Source organism: Geotrypetes seraphini, chromosome 3, assembly GCF_902459505.1.
Source record: "Geotrypetes seraphini chromosome 3, aGeoSer1.1, whole genome shotgun sequence".
Lineage (NCBI taxonomy): Eukaryota > Metazoa > Chordata > Amphibia > Gymnophiona > Dermophiidae > Geotrypetes > Geotrypetes seraphini.
This window is the reverse complement of record NC_047086.1, coordinates 315,599,625-315,620,786: the sequence shown is the minus strand read 5'-3', so window position 1 is coordinate 315,620,786 and position 21,162 is coordinate 315,599,625. Positions and strand designations below refer to the sequence as shown.

Below are 21,162 nucleotides of genomic sequence, written 5' to 3'. Positions count from 1 at the left end.
CTCCCATAGGCACAGAATGAGAAAGAAATGTTAGTGAATCAGCCTCTTACCCCCTGTTTTGCTAAGGTCCGCTATGCGTTTTAGCACGTGCTAACCGCTAATGCATCCACAGACTACTAACATGCACGGGTTAGCATTTAGCACGTGGTTAGCGAACGCTAATATTTAGCGCGAGCTAAAATACTTAGCGTACCTTTGTAAAAGGAGCCCTTAGTATGTGAGTGTTCTCAGTTTTTTGTTGGATAATTCCATTCATAACTTGAAGCTCTTTCAGTTCTTCACTAGAGACCATCCTTAGACTCTGGTGGTACAAAAATTAGATTGCTTCAAAGTGTTGAATAGTGGTTTTATTGTTGTTTGGGGCTTTTTTTGTTTGTTTCTTTTTGGGGGCTGAGGTTTTGTTTTTGTTTTCCCGAAATTCTGGAGATCTTGTTTATAACAGAATAGTACCAACTGTGTTATATAAGATCGAGAAACTTTCAAGTACAGTGTTTATTTTAATCCTTCTGTTTCTCCCTGACTTTCTCTCTCTCTAACGCTGCAAGACAATCCTGCTTGCTGACTGGAACGTCATAACGAACGAACATTCTGTGGTAAATATTCGCGTGTATGATAAATGATTTGCATTGTCTTATCTCACTGTGTTATTTGGAAAATAATGGTGTAGAAAAATAGAAACAAAAGAACAGGGGAAACAAAACCACAAAACTCAAAAGAGCAAAACCAAAGTGGAATTGTCCAATCAGAATGATGCACAAACAAAGTGTCTTTCAACTCATCTGATAGATCCAAATGCCTTTATTCATCCAAAGTTGTGCAAATTCATGCAGTGACTCAATGACTCGACATGTACATGTTTCGGCCTACCCGGCCTGCATTAGGAGTCTTAGGAGTCTTTGGGTGTACAAGTAGAAAGGCCGCGGCGTTTTGCAGAGCTTTAAAGATTTGAAGCAACGTTTTGGTTGATTGGTATAAGATCTTGGTCACTTCATTGTACACCTAAGACTCCTGATGCAGGCCGGGTAGGCCGAAACATGTACATGTCGAGTCATTGAGTCACTGTATGAATTTGCACAACTTTGGATGAATAAAGGCATTTGGATCTATCAGATGAGTTGAAAGACACTTTGTTTGTGCACCATTCTGATTGGACAATTCCACTGTAGAAAAATTATTGCTGTTATCTTTTTAACTGATGATCTTTGGAAAGGTTCACATATACTTATCAACAGAATTCTTATTCTATTCAGACATGGATGGAGCATTAGTAGGACATGGGTGTGGCTTCTAGTTATACATGTGAACTTATAGAATACTGTACAGTATGCATGTCCCTGCCATATTTGCATGACCATAGTTACACTCGGTCAATGGCTGGTGTAATTGCACCAATGTACATGTAAGGTATGTGAATATTGGGTTCTGTTAGTATTCTATAATGGAATCTAGGTGTTCTGATGCCTTAATAAAATAGGATCTCGCCACACAGCAGAGAAAGGGCCAATTATAAAATTGTCCCTTCAGTTTCTATTAGTAATGGCTATTGATATGACATTACCGTATATACTCAAATATAAATCGACTCAAATATAAGCCAAAGTAACCTTTCTTCCCTCAAAAAAGGAGGAAAAAGGTTGACTCGAATATAAACCAGGAGTGTGTGTGTGTGTTAATATTCAAGTGCAGTGCCTTGCCTTGCCCTGTCCTGCCAGGCTCTGGATCCTATTCCCCCTACCTCACGGCTCTGCATCCAGCCCCCTTACTCACTCATAAGAACATAAGAATTGCCACTGCTAGGTCAGACCAGTGGTCCATCGTGACCAGCAGCCCACTCATGTGGCGGCCCTCTGGTCAAAGATCAGCGCCCTGAGACTAGCCCTACCTGCATACGTTCCAGTTTGGCAGTAACTTGTCTAACTTTGTCTTGAATCCCTGGAGGGTGTTTTCTCCTATGATAGACTCCGGAAGAGCGTTCCAGTTTTCTATCACTCTCTGAGTGAAGAAGAACTTCCTTACGTTCATACAGAATCTATCCCCTTTCAATTTGAGAGAGTGCCCTCTCGTTCTCCCTACCTTGGAGAGGGTGAACAACCTGTCCTTATCTACTAAGTCTATTCCCTGGGACAGGAGGGATCTCTCCCACCTCCTGTCTCAGCTCGATTCTAATTATTTTAATCTCCCTCCTGCCTCCCCTGCGTACTTTAAGTATCCCTGGTGATCCAGCAATAAATTACGGCAGAAGAAACCTTCCTTCACTCCTGCCCATGCAGAACCGCTAGCTAATTGGCTGCTGCGAGAACTCGTGGCAGCCAATCAGCTAGTGGCTCTGCACAGGCAGGAGTGAAGGAAGATCACTCCTGCCTGTGCAGAGGCGCTAGCTGATTGGCTGCCGTGAACTGGGACAGGAGACAGGAGGGATCCCTTCTGACCTGGCCACCACTGGACCACCAGAGATACTTAAGGTGCAGAGGGGAGGCAGGAGGGAGATAAAAATAATTCGAATCGGGCTGTCCCAGCCACAACTGGATGATCAGGTCTCATGGCAAGCCCGGTAGAGGCCTGCAAACAGGTTCGAGAGGAGGCGGGTCAGTGCTGACTTGAATATACACCGAGACCCCCATTTTTGGGCCATTTTTTTGGCCCCAAAATCTCAGTTTATATTTGAGTATATATGGTAATCCTAATCAGAAAACAAGTGTCTGTGTGTGTATGTGGGTGGGGGGAATTTTCTATGGCCACGGAATGACTGGAATCTAGGCACATGAATAACTAGAGAAGGATTCCCTTCTGCTTTTGAGACCTGAAGACACTTCGAAATCAATCATAATTGAAATTACAAAGGAAAGATGGGGACTGGATGATCTTTATGGATGGGCAGGGAGGAGGCCATCTGAGAATCTGTATGGAGGTGAGTGGAAGGACTTTGTAGCACTGTAGCTGGAGGTGAGACTTTACCAGGGAACAAAGGCATCTCATCTCAAAGGTGAACTAGGGACCAATTTTCAGCCAAATGTTGATATTCTAAATCTAGATGGCCAAAATTTAGCCACCTAGATGAGATGTTCATTCTTGGACTAAAATGGGTCTCCTTGTCTAGCTGTGCATTTAAACAGTGACTATGCATAAGAGCCTAATACTTGCTAAACCAGTTTTTGAAGATATAGGCATATTTGTATAAAATTGACTCGTGTATACAGTAAATGAAGAAAACCATATGAAAAGTAAGGTTTAGTAATCATATACTAAATAGCATGATATGCTTTCCTGCATATAATAAATGAAATTCACTTTGGTTATACCAAAGAAAGGCAATATATCAAATCCATGACCCTTTACCCTCTATCAGTATCTCATAGAATTTTTGAAGCTGCGGCACACTACACTTGGGGCCACATCTGGAAGACATGGATGTCAACACAATGGCAGCACGTCCATGTGTGATGTCATCATGTCAACATCCATGCATGTGCAGAGGCCCTTTGGACGGGGCCCTGAGCTTGCTATTACCATGCCAGTGGAGTGCCACGAGAGGCACATCTTATAGGCAGTCAGCTGGCACCGGCGTCTCTCCTCCTTGCCGGTATCTCGTGGCACAACCGGAATCTTGCTGTGGCACACTAATGTGCCATGGCACACAGTTTGCAATATACTGCCCAATACCCTTCCTCTGCATGCGATTTAACACATGTTTTTTAGGGCCTAGTATTTAACATCTACTTTTTTTTAACTCCAATGCTATTTTGGTAGCTCAGACAATAGCATGAATTGTTGGGGTGGGGGGCAATTACTGAGGTAGGAGATAGGGCTCTTAGAGCAGGAAATATCATAGGAAATGAGAACTAGGGGACAGGAAAGAGAAAAACAGAAGAGGGAGAGAGTGAGAATAGGAAGTCAGGGAAGAAAGACACTGATGCACATTTGAGCACTTCCAAAACATTTCCATGTGCACTGAAGGAAGAAAATGCATTTTTTAAATAAAGATTCACCAATAGCAGCTGGTTTTTAAACACTGGTACACTGCACAAAGTATAAAGATCAATGTTCTTGCTATTGCAAATAAAGGCCCATCTCATACATTCTAGCCAAATGCCATTATTTTGACGGAACACTGCACTGCATGTTTCCTGCATGGTCATGGATGCTGTGAATAGGTGCTGCATCTGGATAAAGGCTACACCAGTTGGGTTGTAAATCACTCACAGAAGGCACTGACTCGGAGCTAGGAGGGTTACTCACAAAGCAACCTCTTCCAACCCAGAGCTGGATGTCTCTCGCCAGCTTTGGAATATCTAGTCCATGACCCTCTGACATGGTTGATCTGACTTGGCATGGATAGAGTGGTGAGATAGATAGAAAGCAGAGAATCCCTAATTAGAAAATGGATGGTTTAAAAAAAAAATCTTAAATGATTGAATGTGTATTGGGTGGTGCTTAGATGATGACTCCGGCTATGAAGAACTAAGTTTAGTGCTAGGCAGATTTCCATGATCAATGTGTCCAGTACCGTATTTTCACGCAGATAACGCGCACCCGTGTAAAACGCGCACACGGGTATAGCGTGCAGAAACCACGATTTTATGTACAAAAACTTTTGTATACCGCGCATGCAGCCCGACTCTCCTTTCGCCCTCCCCGACTCTCCGTGCGCTGTCCCGACTATCCGTTCACCCTCCCTGACTTTCCGTGTACTGCCCCGCCTCTCCGTGCGCTGTCCCGACTCTCCGTTCACCCTCCCTGACTTTCCGTGCACTGCCCCGACTCTCCGTGCGCTGTCCCGACTCTCCGTTCACCCTCCCTGACTTTCCGTGCACTGCCCCGCCTCTCCATGCGCTGTCCCGACTCTCCGTTCACCCGCCCTGACTTTCCGTGCACTGCCCCGACTCTCCGTGCGCTGTCCCGACTCTCCGTTCACCCGCCCTGACTTTCCGTGCACTATCTGAATATCTGAACTTGGCATCACTGCAAAGGACGTCATCAACATGGATGAAATTCCAATGGCATTTCCAATGGCATTTCCAATGGTCGGGTTGGGCCCATGTGCCTCAGGCCGCGCCCCCAGGTGGGACCTAAGGCTCCAGGGCCTATTCTGATTGGCCCACGTGCCTTAGGCCCCACCAGTAGGCGGAGCTTTGGGACGGATGGGCCAATCCGGCCTCATTCCGTCGTTGGCTGCCTGCCGGACAGGCGGGTTTGGCTCCCGTCTGTCCGGCCAACTACCAAAGGTACGGGGAAGGGGGGTGGGGGTGTCGTGGGGGTCAGCCAGGGGGGTTGCGGGTCGGCTGGGGGGGCGGTCGGAGGTTCTTGGGGGGGCGGTCGTTGGAGGGAGGGGGGTTTGCGTCGAGGGCAGGAGGGCCTGGGATCCCTCCTGCCCGTAATGTAGTGCGGGGTGGGGGTAGGGGGGTCGCCGTGGCCAGGAGGGTTTGGGCTCCCTCCTGGCCCGATATTGTCGGGGAGTTGGGGAGTCGGCCGGGCAAGAGGGCTTGGGCTCCCTCTTGCTCCGATCGTGGATGCGGGTGCGGGTGGGAGCGCGTGCGAGCGGTCGTTCGGGGTGGGGGTGCGAGCGGTCCTGCTGGGGGGGGGTGAATCGGGCGTCGGGTGGGGTGGGAACTATGTAAAAAAAATTTTGTATAACGCGCGAGGGGTATGCGCGGTAGGTAAAAACGCGTATAACGCGCGCGTTATATGCGTGAAAATACGGTATATGGCAAGATAGTTTAAGATTGACTGGCAAGGGCTTCAGCTGCAATTTTAGTAGTTGGAACATGAGGACCATGTCAGGCAGACTTCTGCTTTCTGTGTCTCATATATGACAAGATAGATTGGGATAGGCTGGAGTGGGCTTCAATGGAAACTCAAGTAATTGGAATGTAAGAACAGTGCCAGGCAGACTTCTATGGTCTATGGCTCAAAAATGTCAAAGAAAAACAATGATCAAGTACAGTCAAACCTCGGTTTGCGAGTAACCCATATATATATATATAAGTGTGATTCTATAAGGTGCATATAACCCCAATTTTTAGACACCATATATAGAATCAGGCTCCTAAGTGATTTTAGCACATGATTATAGAATAGTGACTGAGGGCACTAAAGCTACTGTCCTATAAATTTAGACAAGCAACAGGCATGTAGGCAACCTGTTCTAGAATAAAGTGGTAATTGTGTTCCAATATGGCTGAAGTTTTTTTTGGTTCTTGGTTTTTTAAAAATGGATCTCATCACATTTATAGTGAGGTTTACCCACATACATTACATTTTCCATGTGGCACCGTGTACAGTATGTGTGTGTGCGTATAATGTAGAAGGTAGGGACATTACACCTTCTTATTAAATTAAGGGCATTTAATTATTCCACCACCACTAAACTGGCACATTGCCTTCTTCATTGTAATCCATAGAATCTGTGTGGCATTAGATATGGCAGGGAACTGACAGAAAAACAGACTTCAAAATAATGATATGCCAAAACTGCAGTCAAACAGTGAGAACCAAGTGACTTTTCTGGCTCTGTTGCTTTGAATATTTATCCTGTTCTTCGTGTTGGCAGTCAGAGCCTGGAAGGCAATATGCTGCACTTCAGAAATGGATGTGAAAGCCAATCCTCAGTGCTCAAAAACACTAGATAAAGTTTGCTATGTGTTACTCAGCACTGCAGTATGTGTGCATGATGTGAATGCTGAGGCAGCTAACAAAAGGCTTGGTTTACTGGCCAAGCCTACCCTTGTAAAAGTAATATGAAGCCAAGAAAATCCCCTCTACCCCCCACCATACATACACATTCAAAAAAACAAATATATATAGCTGTCAGAGGAGGCATGCAGGGTATGAAAAAAATGTCATCCACTTAGCAGCAGGAAAGAGGGCACTGATTGCTATTTAAGCATAGGGCACTACATTACCATGTTTTAATTAGTTAATTTCCAGGTTTACTTGCTGTTCCAATTGTGTACTGTATTATGACTATACTGTCAGTATAGGTAAGATGACTATATGTCCCATTTTGAATGGGACTGTTCCTTTTTCAGATCCCCTGTCCCGTTGTCCCCACGCACAGCTTCGGGATGCCGAAATGTCCCGTTTTGAGAGACAGCATCCCGAAGCTGTGGGTGGTGACAACGGGACAGACGATTGTAGGAGAATGGGCTCTCTCCCTGCTTCCCCGCCTGCCGCAGCAACAACCGCAAGAAAGAAAGGGCCAGGCGCTGGCCCAGAAGCCTTCTCCCCAACGTCAATTTTGACATCAGAGAGGAAGTTCCGGGCCAGCCAATTGCTGCCTGGCTGGCTCGGAACTTCCTCTCCAAGTCAGAATTGACATTGGGGAGAAGGCTTCTGGGCCGGCGGCTGGACCTTCCTTTCTTGCGGTTGTTGCAGCAGTGGGCTGCGGCGGCAGAGATCTGAAGAAGAATGAAACTGTAAGTGCAGGCTTGCTAGCTGGCTTCGGCGAGGGAAGGAGGTAGGCTGGCTGACTTCGGGGGAGGGGGTGGGACAAAGGCTGGAAGGCAGTGAAGGGGACATAGGAAAGAGGGAGGGAGGGAGGGAGGAAGGAAGGAAGGAGAGAAAGAGGCAGAGAAAGGGGTGAGGGGGTTTGTAAGCAGTTTAGAAAGGCTAGAGATAGAAAGACCTGGACCAAAGGGAAAAGACAGGAGGCAGATGCAGGACTATGGGAGGTTCAGACAGGGGGAGACCTTGAGGAAGAACAGGGAGATGCAAGATCATAACAGAGGAGGGAGAGAGAGGGAAACCTGGAACAAAGGTACAAAGGAGAACTGACACTGGATCTGGGGAGGGTAACAAGGGAAAAGAGAGAGACCTGGACCCAAAGGGGATGGGGCTGGAGAAAGAAAGAGAGAGACCTGGACCCAAAGGGGATGGGACTTGAGAAAGAAAGAGCGAGACCTAGACCCAAAGGGGATGGGGCTGGAGAAAGAAAGAGAGAGATCTGGACCCAAAGGGATGGGGCTGGAGAAAGAAAGAGAGAGACCTGGACCCAAAAGGATGGGGCTAGAGAAAGAAAGAAAGAAAGAAATATTGGATGCACAGTCAGAAGGAAGTACATCCAGAGACTCATGAAATCACCAGACAACAAAGGTAGGAAAATGATTTTATTTTCAATTTAGTGATCAAAATGTGTCCATTTTGAGAATTTATATCTGCTGTCTATATTTTGCACTATATTTGTCTATTTTTCTATAGTTACTGAGGTGACATTGCATATTTTAAAGTCATCTGCCTTGACTTCTTTGAAAAAAAACCAAAACTCGTAAATGATAATTAACATTTATCTTTTTTTATAATTAAATGTTTACCATTAATACAAGATATTGTGTGTACATGAAAAATGAATGGAAGAAATTGGGGGTGGGGATAGGGCGGGATTGGGAGCGGGACTGAAAATTAATAGATGTCCCGTTTTGATTTTTTTTTTAAATGGTCACGTTAAGTATAGGGCTCTTTTACTAAGTTGTAGTAAGTGCTAGTGAATGATTACTACAGTTTAAAATGACTTAGGACTCCTTTTACAAAGGTGCATTAGGGCCTTAACGCACGGAATACCGCGCGCTAGCCGCTACCGCCTCCTCTTGAGCAGGCGGTAGTTTTTCAGGTAGTGCGTGCTAATCTGGTGCTTGCGCTAAAAACGCTAGCGCACCTTTGTAAAAAGAACCCTTACTGCAGGGCACGCTCAAGTGTCCTGTGGTAAATTCCAAAATGGCGCATGCTTAACAGCAAGTTAAAAAATATTTTTAATTTTTCTTACAGAGGGCATGCCTGGGAAGGAGGGAGAGTATGTGTTCCTACACTAATTATTTAGTGCAGCTATATTACTGTGTGTTGATTAGTGCTGGATTAGTACATGAGCTCTTAGGGGCTGATTCATGTGTCAATCATGGCTAGCAAGGACCCTAGGCGCCAGAAACGTAGGCCAGGATTTTACAGGTCTACATTTCCAGTGCCTAGGGTCGTTGTAGAATCGTGGCCAGCAATGCCTAGTGATGCCGAAGTCTAGTGCCACCCCTAAACACATCCACTTCCGGCTTCAATGTCACTATGCGCCACTAAGCACTATGGACTCAGGTGCCTATCCCGGAGGCCAGGCGCTTAAAATGTTTTAAAATCCATTTTTAATTGGTTTTTAATGGCGCAGTAAATTATCACGCCACTTAAAACCAATTAAAACACTTAAATTAGGTGGTGGCAGGTGCCTAACTTTTGGTGGCTTTTTTTGAGAATCTGGCCCTTGCCGCCTACAAAACAGGAGTTGGTAAGCACTCACATACTAATTTTTTTTTTAATGGCTGCATGCTAAGGCCAGCATTAGCACATGGACATTCATTTTCAAATATGGAAAATTGGTTATTTGATATCTGCAGTAAAAATGGTCTTAGCGAGCAAGAAATCCCTTCATAAAGGAGGCACATTTTAAAACAGCTTAGTAAAAGGACCTCTCTATTTGCAAATTGCCTATATCCTATTAAACTTGTCATGTACCACCTTGAGTGCATTTCTTCAAAAAAGGTGGTAGACAAATATTAATACATAAACCCCCCCCCCCCCCTTTTACAATTCCATAGCGCGATTTTTAGCGCTGGCCACGGCAGTAACAGCTCCGATGCTCATAGAATTTCTATGAGCATTGGAGCTGTTACCACTGCTCTACGGTTTTGTAAAGGGGTGGGGTTAGGGTAAATTAATTAATTTTTCAGAATGTTTAGAAATGGTCTTCTAAACCTGTCCAGATCAGCTACTCTTTTTTTGACTTCTTCTAAAATGTGTTTTTATTTAATGAATTTGCACTAATTTTTATAACCGAAGGCTGAATCCAGAACCTTTTGGACCTTTATATGAGACATAATGCCCAGTCTTACTCATGCAAATGGAAGTGTATTTATTACCCAATTATTTAAGCAGATGATTCTAATTAGCCAATTATTATTATTATATATAATTAAGAATGTAAACCGCTGAGGTCAGTATTTGATATAATTTAAAATGTAAACCGCTGAGGTCTGTAATATGGTGATGCGGTATAACAAATGATAATAAACATAATGTGCCAAGGAAATGATGGGCCCTTTTACAAAGCCGCAGCAGCGATTCCCACATGGCAAATGTGTTGCAGCCCATTCAGTTCCTTTATTTACTTACTAGTATTTAAGCCCATTATATTAACGGGTGCTAGAATAGATGTGTGTGTCTGTCTTTCTTTCTTTCTGTCTCTCTCTTTCCTCCACTGTCCACCACCACCCCTTGCCTGCTCCCCCTGTTCAGCAGTAGCCCTTCTCCCTTCCTTTTACCTCCCCCCCTGTCTAGCAGCACCTCTTCCCTGTTCCCCTTGTCCAGCAATAGGCCTTCTCCCTTCCTTTTACTTCCCCTCCTGTCTAACAGCACCTCTTTCCTGCTCCCCATCTAGCTGTAGGCCTCCCTTCCTGTTACCACCCCCCTGTCCACCAGCACTTCTTCCCTGCCCCCTGTCCAGCAGCACCCCTTACCTGCTTTTCCTCTGCGTTCATGTCTGCCTTCCTCTTCAAAAAAGCCTGCTGAGGATCGCAGCCGGCTGTAGCGAACCTCGCAAGCGCTATGCATCTTGGTAGCACGTTCCCTCTGATGCAATCTGGTGCGTCAGAGGGAACGTGCTCCTGAGGTGCAGAGCAGCCTGCGAGGTTCGCTACTGCCGGCCGCTATCCTCAGTAGGCTTTTTTGAAGAGGAGGGCAGACAGAAGAGCCGCTTCGGTGGACTGGATGGAGGACTGCTGCTCGATGCCTGGAGGATCTGGAGAGCAGGGAGGTCCGCGCTTTAAAATTGTTCTGCCAGTAGCGTGCATGCGCACTCCTGCCTGCCATGGACATACGGATCACGCAGGTAGGAGTGTGCATGCGCGCTTAGCATTTTATTATTATAGATTTGATTTTATATCCCATCCTCCCAGAAGAGCTCAGTTCAGTAGATGTCATTGTGCCTGCTTTATTGGCATTCATATTTTGGATGTTTCAGTTTGGAAAACGGTTGTTTATTTTGGCAGTTTTCAGCACAAGAATGTTCTCACGTATTTTTGAACAGGAAATCCTGACCTTTTTCCATTCAAAAATGGCTTGAAATGGCAGAGCAAACCAATGCTAATCTGGAGCATAGAAATCTTTAAAAAGCTGATATACATTACCACCTAACTCTGTCCAAAAAGCAACAGTTACGCTGCAGATTGAATCACACATACAAAAGTAACTAAAAAAGAGGGGGAAAATTAGATCACTAACCACCTTGGAGACAAATGCTAGCCACAGGTCCCAACATATAGCTCTAACCCACAGACCTTACGAAAAGGGAGAAAACCACTCTTAACATTTTGGTCCATATTCTATAAACGGCACCTTAACTTACCTGCACCTAAATTAAATGTAAAATTCCGTTTAAAAGGGTTTTTTTAAAAAAAATTCAAGATGCCTAGTGGCGCCCACACTGCGCCTATGGAGGTGCTTTACAACACCTATCGTCACTGTAGGCGTGAATAATGCCAAAAGTGGTGTTAGGTATCGTAAAGTGTCTCCATAGGCACCTTGAAAATCCTGGCCTACATTTCTGGTGCCTGCCTTTCCCAAAGGCGTGGTTCTAGAAATGATGCCGTCACCTGACTGACATGCAGTCGGCAGATATTTTTAAGGCGGACGCTGCTGATGGCGCTGTTTATAGAATCCGGGCCTTCGTGCCTACTACTCAGGCGAGAGATGAAGCTCAACTGATTAGGGAACGGAAAAACAGCAGCAGCAAAATAATACATAGCAGCTAACACATTTAAACCTAAGGTCTGTTAGCCATCAAAATTTTCTTTCTTTTCTCAGCATTTGTTAAGCAGCCCTTCATTAGCAATAACATCAAGGCACTATGCAAACTGAGGGGCCCTTTTAAAAAGCTGTGCTAAAAAAATTGTCCTGCACTATTTTTAGCGTGTAGATGCTGATGCCACTTTTTAGTACAGATTTAAAATGGCCGCTCCCTATTAATGACCATGTGCTAATTTCAAAATTAGCGTGTGGCCATTAGCACACATGTCACCTGTTAGCGGTATATAAGAAATAAATTACATTACATTACATTACATTTTATAGCTGGTATGGGCTCCTCTGCTAATAGGACAGCATGTACCAATGCCCATCCGTTCACTGATTAGCACAGGGCATACCTACTCTATTCCTACAAACATGACCCTGAGCTAAAGAATAAAATGGAATTTTTAGCTTAAGGGTGGCATGCACTGAGCCCACAGTTAGCGTGTGGCTCCTGAGCATGGCCCACTAATGCTGTTTTTAGGTGGCGACAAGAACGTGTTAATGCTTACCACTGCTTAGGGGGAGGGATTTGTCAAGGTACGGTAAAGGTTCATTCTTTATTGCACCTTGTTGACCCACAGGATTCAGCAATCTGTGGCATCCCAGTACCGCTGCTGAATCCTATCATAGGAATAACACTGCTTGTGAGCCACCTTGCAAGCAGCGTTATTTTTGTGGCCCAGGAGCATCAGGCCATGTAAAGACATGGACCAGTGCTCCTGGGCTGCAACCGTGAGTCACCACCCCAGACTCAATCCCACTTGTATGCCCCCCTCCCCAGTTCCCCTAGTGGCTACCTTAAAAACTTTTGCTGGTCCAGGGGGATCCTCCAGAGAAACCCAGTGGGGTGCAAGGGGGTCGTTGGTTAAATAAAACAGACTTTTATTAAAAGTGGTATTTTTCTTTTTGTTTCTAGTTCCTTGGTTGTTTTGGTTTCCCTCACTTCTTTGTTGGATTGTTTGTTCTGTGAGGACATGCTGTTGGGGTTTTTTTGTTTGGAGGTTTTTTGGCTTTCACTGGAAGCATTACAACTTTTCAAGGTGAAGATGCCTGCAGTTGAATCAAGCAGAACTTTCAAAATGAAAGTAAATGAGCAAAAGACTAAGGGGTTTGTTTACTAAGCTGCAGTATACACTAACACGTGCTTACAGCGGCTTAAAATTCATTACCGCAGAGCTCACTCAGGCATCCCATAGTAATTTTAGCACCTGTGCACTACCCACATATTAAAAAATAGTGTTAGAGGCATATTTGAGGGCACGACTTTACTAATTGGCTAGCTGATTAGTGCAAAATTAGCATGGGAGCCCTTACCATCTACAATATAGGTATCAGTAATGGCTCATGTGATAATGGTCACCAAAAGTGGCCTCAGTGTATGAGAAATACCTGTGCTGGGGGTAGCGCAGTCCTCTTTTTAGTGCAGTTTGGTATAAGGGCCCCTTAAAATATATGGCTAATTTTTGGTCTAAAAAGATATGAAAGTGTTGCATTAGCATATAAAAATCTTTATTGATTATCGGTTGAGAGGCTAATTAAGTTTAAATCAGATTGCGTAGTTCATCGTATATTACAGACTGACTCTTCAGATAATCTGATTTTGCTTTATTTCTCATTTGCATTATTCATTCACCAGATTATGTGGTACTTTATTACTACACTAGTCTTTAAGCTCGTTACATTAACGGGTGCTAGAATAGATGTGTATGTCTGTCTTTCTTTCTCTCTCCTTGGCCGCTTTCTGTCTGTCTTTCTTTCTTTCTATCTCTTTCCTCGGCTATCCACCACCACCCCTTCCCTGCCCCCTGTCCAGCAGCAGCCCTTCTCCCTTCGTTTTACCTCCCCCCTGTCCAGCAACACCCCTTCCCTGCTCCCCCTGTCCAGCAGCACCCCTTCTCCCTTCCTTTTTCCTCCCCCCTGTCCAGCAGCATCTCTTACCTGATCTCCCTGTCCAGCAGTAGGCCTTCTCCTTTCCCTGCTCCCCCTGTCCAGCATCTGCTAGCCCGGGCAGCCTCGGGGCTTTTGCTAGGCTGGCCCACCTTGCATTATCGAAGTGAGCCGGCCTAGCAAATGCCCCCCAGCTGCTGCATTTGCTGGTCCAGGGGTGAGAAGAGATGTCCCGGCAGTGCAGGAGTCAAACCGCCGTCGCAAGCTGCACCTCATGCTGGAAATCGAATTCGGCACGGAGGCACACAGCACGGTAGCAGGGATCACAAAACCCTAAGTGCGCATACGCGCTTAGGGTTTTATTATAGAGGATTTTCCACAGATTAGAGGAGTACGGTATAATCGAAAGCTCAACTTTCCTTTTGCTTACGCTGCCATTACAATTTGCAATAATCTACCTGTTCACATTGGGACTGATATCAATTACTTAAGGTTTCATAAAAATTTGAAAACTTTTTTATATGACTTTTTGTAATATTCATGGTATGATGATATTTTAATTATTGATTGCTTTTGTATTCTCCCGTAGATTTTACGGCTTCTTCGGATGTAAATCGCCTTGAAACTTTTTGGTATAGGGTGATTAATAAATTGTGGATTAGATTAGATTAGATTTTTTTTTTTTAATTCTTTGTTCTCTTTTACTTCCATTTCTAAAGCTGACCCTAATTCAGCTGCTAGTCATTCCTAGCTTTCCTGTAATAGAATAGTGTAGCAGGGCAAATCTGACTAAAAGTTCATGCCTAGATTGCCCAGATGCTCTGATGCATTTTGCCTTTCTTTCTTCAACTGCTTCCTAACATAGTTCTTTACAGATGAATATATAAAGCTTTCTCATCTGATATCCCAAAATCCTACATGGATGCAAGTAAGCAATAACACTGTGTGACTGCCACATAGCTAAATGTATCACATAAAGCTCAATAATTTAAATGTTCTTTCAGTCAGGTCTCTATTGCAAAACATTACAGCATTCATCCTAGCCAGATTTCTCAGATTTACAAAAAAAAGCAAGCCATATTGAAAGATTGGCAAAATAACAGCAATCCTACCAGGAAACGGAATAGAATTGGGAAGGCTGGAGACGTCGAACAGGCATTGCTGTGATGGTTTGCTGAAGCTAGAAGTCGTCAACTGCCAATCAGAGGGTCTCTGCTGATGCACACAGCTATCTGAAGCACAGCTATCTGAAGAATTGGGCATAGAAGACTTCAAAGCAACAAACGGATGGCTAAAGAGGTGGAAAGTTCATAACTGCATAAAATTTAAGAAGCAGCATGGCGAAAAACACGCTGATGAGTTTGGTGTAGAAAGATGGGTCATTGAAGTGTTGCCATCAGTTATTGGTGGATGTGAACCATGCAACGTTTTCAGTGCCGATAAGATGAGCCTGTACTGGCATGCCATCCCTGATGGAACATTGGCTTTCAAATGCAGCAAAACTGTTGGCTTCAAGGTGCCAAAGGAATGACTGACATTGTTGCTCAGTTGCAATATGGATGGTAGTGGAATGCTCGAATCACTGGTGATTGGGAAGAATCAAAATCCTTGGTGCTTCAAAAACATTAAACGCCTGCCTGTTGAATATGAAAGCAACAAAAATGCATGGATGACGGAGACAATGTGGATTGAATGGCTGCAGAAGCTTGACAATCTGATGAGAAGGTGTAGAAGACACATTGTATTGCTGTGTAATAACTGTGCAGCACACAGCAATGACGTACGACTAACCAATATCAAACTCATGTTTTTGCCACCAAACATGACCTCTTTGATCCAACTGATGGACCAGGGGATAATCACCAACTTCGAAGATCATTCACCGTCTTTAAAAATTATTGGCTCACATCATGCTACTTCCTTCGCAGTCACAGCCCCCACGATATGGAATTCATTACCGCTGTACATTAGAGCGAAGAAAAACTTAGCCAAATTTAAGGGAAATCTAAAGACTTACCTGTTCCATGATGCATTTGATTCTTAAATAGATTTCAGTCTTCGCCAGAGCTACTTGATAATCCTGATTGTCACTCCTCCCTATTGTGGTCTTCCTTTTATGTATTCTTTACTTTCTAAATTGTAGTTCTCCCAACTTTCCTAAAGTTTTTGTTGGTCTAGTAATGTTAAGTGGATATTTGTCTATTATGTCTCCCTTTTTTAATATAATTTGTAAAATGCTTAGAATCCATGATTTGCGTTTAATCAAAAATTTTAATAAACTTGAAACTTGATAAACTTGATGTCGCTATTGACAACGATGTGCCCACATCACCTGACAGCACTAATTGAGGGAGATACTGCTGCGGTCATCGCGACTAATGAAACACCTGCATAGATTGTTTCCTTCTCAGACACGCTGAAGTCCCTACACACGTTGCGTTGTTATCTGGAGATAAATGGATGTCACAACTATGGCCAGTTTTACAGCATCTGTAGTCAGATACACAGCCTGAATCGTGCAATCTGCATGCAGAAAAGAATTACTGATTATTTCAGTAGAATGTTGGTTTAAAAAAAAGGTTTACAGTGTATTGCTTTAGACAGAACAGTGCTGATTCTAAAACTGAACTGTGTAGAATTGTTTTACGTGTTTTTGTTTTTTTTTCTGAATAAAAGTTTTATTGCATTTGACTACAGCGTACTGATTTTTTTCATGACTAAAAATTGGTACTCCGATTAAGCACACACTCCGTTAAGTTCACGTGGCGGTCTGGTCCGGTCCGGAGGCCTTGCACTTAAGCAGAGTTGACTGTAGAAGGGTGAGGATGGGATCAGAGGAACAGGTAGTGAGTTTGGAGAAGGAAAGAAAATGTGCAGTTTCCTCTTCAGTAATTTCAGGAAAGGGCCGAGGCTTGGAGAGGTGGCTCGGTTGAGAACTCAGGGTTAATTTTGTGAACCTTGTTGTAGAAGTACTCAGTCTTATATGCTTATATAAAAAACCTTATTTGCTGGGACTTCTCTATGCTTGGCATTGAGATTTGTAGATTGTTCAGAAATTACAAAAGGAGATTTGTGTTTATATTTGAGATCAGATAGCTTATATCACTTTTGTTAAGATTTATTCTGGGAGGTACTCATATTACATGGACCATGTGACAGCAGAGTATCTTGTTCTATAGTTTTAATTGCTAGAATCTAAATGTGCTGTCACATACCCTTGGGAAGTTATTGATAATTGTTTATCACTTGCAATTGAAAAATATAAGAGGTGGTATTCTAGTGCCTGAAAACCACGTCCAATATCTTGTTTGCATACAGTTCTGTAGTAATAACTGGGCTAATAGTAATTAACTGACATCTAGGAGCAAGCAGCAAATATTATTCAGCATGCCAGTAATATAATGATTGCCTTGTGTATTATGTCTGAGAAATTAATTAGAAAGTCAAATAAAGAAAAGAGACATGCCTGACTTTTAATGTAAGTCTTTGCTGTAGTGCATCAAATGATACCATTCAGTTTAAAAAAAGAATTAATGTAATATGTAATGTAAACCAAAGTATATTGTTATTACAATCCGGTCAAAATTCAAAGCTATTTAACCAGCCAGAAACTGCAACTGAGATAACCAGTTATTTCCACTGAATATTCGTAGTTAGCGGCTAAAAGTTAACTAGCTATATCATGCAATAACCGGCAATATTTAGAGCTGACTGGATAAGTTTAGTGGCCAAATCGGACCACGTAAATAGCAGGCCTATCTTTGGCTGCTACTAGCAACTGGCCAGCACTGAATACTGACTTACCCACACTTTTACAAAAGCCTAGTGCAGTTTTTAGCTCCGGCCGCGGCGGTAACAGCTCCAGTGCTCGTAGAATTCCTTTGAGTGTAGGAGATGTTACCACTGTGGCTGGTGCTAAAAACTGCGCTATGCTTTTGTAAAAGGGGGGGGATGTTAGTTAAGTTAGCACTTCTATAGAAATAACTTATTGCTCACAGTATTCAAATACAGTGTTCCCCTGCGAATTCGTGGTCTGCGGTTTGCGGTCCTGGTCATTCGCGGTATTTTCCGACCGAGAAGGGAAAGCAGGAGAGGGCAGCTGGAGCACTGGCGAGTGAAGGAAATCACTCGCGGTACACTCTGACCGCCTCTTCCTGTACTAAAGTCGGGCCTCACCAATCAGGAACCCCCGCGAATATCGGGGGAGTACTGTAATTTTAGCTTTAACTTGGAGGACTTCAGCGGCTAGATTCAGATCACAGAAAGCAATACTGAAAGTTGTTTAGCCAAACATCTTCATCGGTCCTTTCAAATAATTATTTCAGGATATTTGCATAAATATTACTTTTAAATATCATATATTTTTAATGAATAACTTATCTTAAATAGCTGCATCAAAAAGGAACTCCCACCATGACATCATGTATCACCTGTTTTAAGACTTGTTCCCTATAATAATCACAACAATAGTGCATTAGTTTTATACGCATATAAACTGCTACCTGGAATACTAGCAGAATCTAAGCGCATGACATTCACGCCTATCACCATTTTTAATATATAATATTAAACTTCCATCAGCTTACCTCCAATCACTCACGGGTCATCTTATAACACTTCTCAAACATGGCTGCGGCGTTCTACCTCCTTAAATTTACCCAGTTGTTTTCCATATCCAATCACAGTGCACGTACTCTGTTATGTGATGACATTTCATCTATATTCTAACCTATAGTTCTAAGATCATCCATTCAGTTTCGGCATTTAAGCCACGTGGGATTACTGTGTTTAATTTAAATATCCATTGTTGTTCTTTATAATTCAGCCATCTTTCATTATCGCCATCCTCCCACGGTAATGGCTAGTGAACTATAAAGAGGAGGACCTAGGCCCATTGGCCTCTCTAACCACTTCATTTATGGTGGAAAAAACGTGCCTACTATACTGCCATATGGGTGTCACTTGCAGCCCTAAGGGCTATTGATATAGTAGACAGGTGGGTATAGTAGGTTTTGGGGGAGTTTTGGAGAGCTCACCATAAATTGTAAGGGGTTATGGTGAGATGCACATCTGGTACCCTTTATGTGAAGTACACAGTAGTGACTTCTTAGGTACACCATTGCTTTATTGGCATATCTATGTGACCAGCCCATTACAATGCTGGCCTCTCCTATGTCTAAATGATTTGGACAATGGTGCCTAACTTGGACATCTTTGTGGTCGAAAATGGCAATAAAGTTAAAGATTCTGGTGGCCAAATAGATGATTTTTTAAGAACAAATTTGAACATCTAGCAGTTTCTGTTGTTTCAGAAATGACCATTTCTCCGCATTGCTGATTAGCACTGATTCCCAGTATAGAGTGCCAGCGAGTATCTGGATGCAAGTACTGAATACCCAGTGTAGATGCCAGTATATTAGGTTAGGGTTTTCCTGGCCTAATTTACCAGTGCCTAACACAGATCTCTAACAACACCTACCGTATTTTCACGTAGATAACGCGCACCCGTGTAAAACGCGCACACGGGTATAGCACGCGAAAAACACAAATTTATGTACAGAAATTTTTATATACCGCGCACACCCGTATACCGCGCATGCTGCCCGACTCTCCTTTCGCCCGCCCCGACTCTCCTCTGGCCAACCCGACTCTCCTTTCGCCCGCCCCGACTCTCCTCTCCCCCTTGAAGTCCTGTCCCCACCCTGAAAGCCTGATGCCCCCCCCCGACGTCCGATTCACCCCCCCCCCCTCGCAGGACCGCTCACACCCCCACCCCGAAGGACCGCTCGCCCGCACCCCCACCCCGAAGGACCGCTCGCACGCACTCCCACCCGCACCTGCACCCCCACCCTGAAGGACCGCTCGCACCCCCACAGTCTCCCGACCCCCCATCATGTAGAAGCTCCTACCGGTGTCCTGCTGCTTCCTCTTGGCGGTCCCGACTCCCCGACACGATCGGGGCAAGAGGGAGCTCAAGCCCTCTTGCCCCAGCCAACCGCGGCACCCCCGACACAATCGGGGCAAGAGGGAGCTCAAGCCCTCTTGCCCCCCCGACTCCCCGACACGATCGGGGCAAAAGGGAGCCCAAGCCCTCTTGCCCCGCCAACTCCCCAACTTCCCGACAATATCGGGCCAGGAGGGAGCCCAAGTCCTCCTGGCCCTGGCGACCCACCCCGCTAGTTGTTCGGGCTAGGAGGGAGTCCAAGCCCTCCTGGCCACGGCGACCCCCTACCCCCACCTCTCACTACATTACGGGCAGGAGGGATCCCAGGCCCTCCTGCCCTTGACGCAAACCCCCCTCCCCCCAATGACCGCCCCCCCAAGAACCTCCGACCGCCCCCCCAGCCGACCCGCGACCCCCCTGGCCGACCCCCACGACATCCCCACCCCCCTTCCCCGTACCTTTGTGTAGTTGGCCGGACAGACGGGAGCCAAACCCGCCTGTCCGGCAGGCAGCCAACGACGGAATGAAGCCGGATTGGCCCATCCGTCCCAAAGCTCCGCCTACTGGTGGGGCCTAAGGTGCCTGGGCCAATCAGAATAGGCCCAGGAGCCTTAGGTCCCTCCTGGAGGCGGGGCCTTGGGCACATGGTTGGGTTGGGCCCATGTGCCTCAGGCCCCGCCTCCAGGTGGGTCCAGCCCGACCATGTGCCCAAGGCCCCGCCCCCAAGGGTAAGCGCGGCACGTAAAAACCACATATAATGCACGCGTTATATGTGAGAAAATACGGTAAGTCATACCATACCCAATCTCTGGCCCTAACCATGCCTGCTTTTCATTAGGCCCGGTTAGAATTCTGCATGCAACTCAAATTATTGGGTTAAAAAATTTTTTTTAATTAGTTTTTAATGGTGTGGTCAATTAAATGTCAATTAAACTAATAAAAAATTAAAAGTTTTGTCCGGATTTTGACTAGGCATCGCTAGGTGTCGCCGATAAGGGTGCCAACTGGTGCCTAACCTATAGAATTAGACGCGAGTGCCAATTTTATAAAGACAGCTAAGCACCCAGATTCTGTTATAGAACAGGAGCATAAGTCAGCACTGGCGAGCTTACCCCCTGTTTTACTAAGGTGCGCTAACCAATTAGCGCGCGCTAATCAAATTAGCGCACGTTAAACGCTAACCCGTCCATAGACTAACATGCATGCGTTAGCATTTAGTGCACACTAAATCGATTAGCACACCTTAGTAAAACAAGGCCTTAAAGTTAGGTCCATTAGTTATACCAAGTCAATGCCAGCCATAACTGTTGGCATCTAAATGTGCTCTGAAATGCACATAACTTATAATATTCCATAAGTTACCTCAAAGACATGCCCTTGGCCTACCCTCTGTCTGCTAAGTGATATTGACATGTTTGTTACAGATTACTGCCTAGCCAATATATGGTACCAATCATAAGCGTACATTCTATTATTGTATAAATTATGTGCTTATTTATAGAATTGCCCTT

At 44.7% G+C, this 21,162-nt stretch overlaps 1 protein-coding gene across 10 annotated transcripts in view; it reads left to right on the top strand.

Annotated features, from left to right (window-relative positions):
• Positions 1-21,162, top strand: part of PLCB1 (phospholipase C beta 1) — a 1,208,816-nt gene that overhangs the window by 1,109,283 nt on the left and 78,371 nt on the right. For 7 of the 10 annotated variants that reach the window (XM_033937380.1, XM_033937379.1, XM_033937386.1 and 4 more), the window contains one exon: positions 546-593. The exons of the other annotated variants lie outside the window; for them this stretch is intronic. In XM_033937380.1, the coding sequence (XP_033793271.1) occupies positions 546-593 (48 nt within the window). The remainder of the gene's footprint in view (positions 1-545; positions 594-21,162) is intronic. 10 annotated transcript variants of the gene reach the window in all.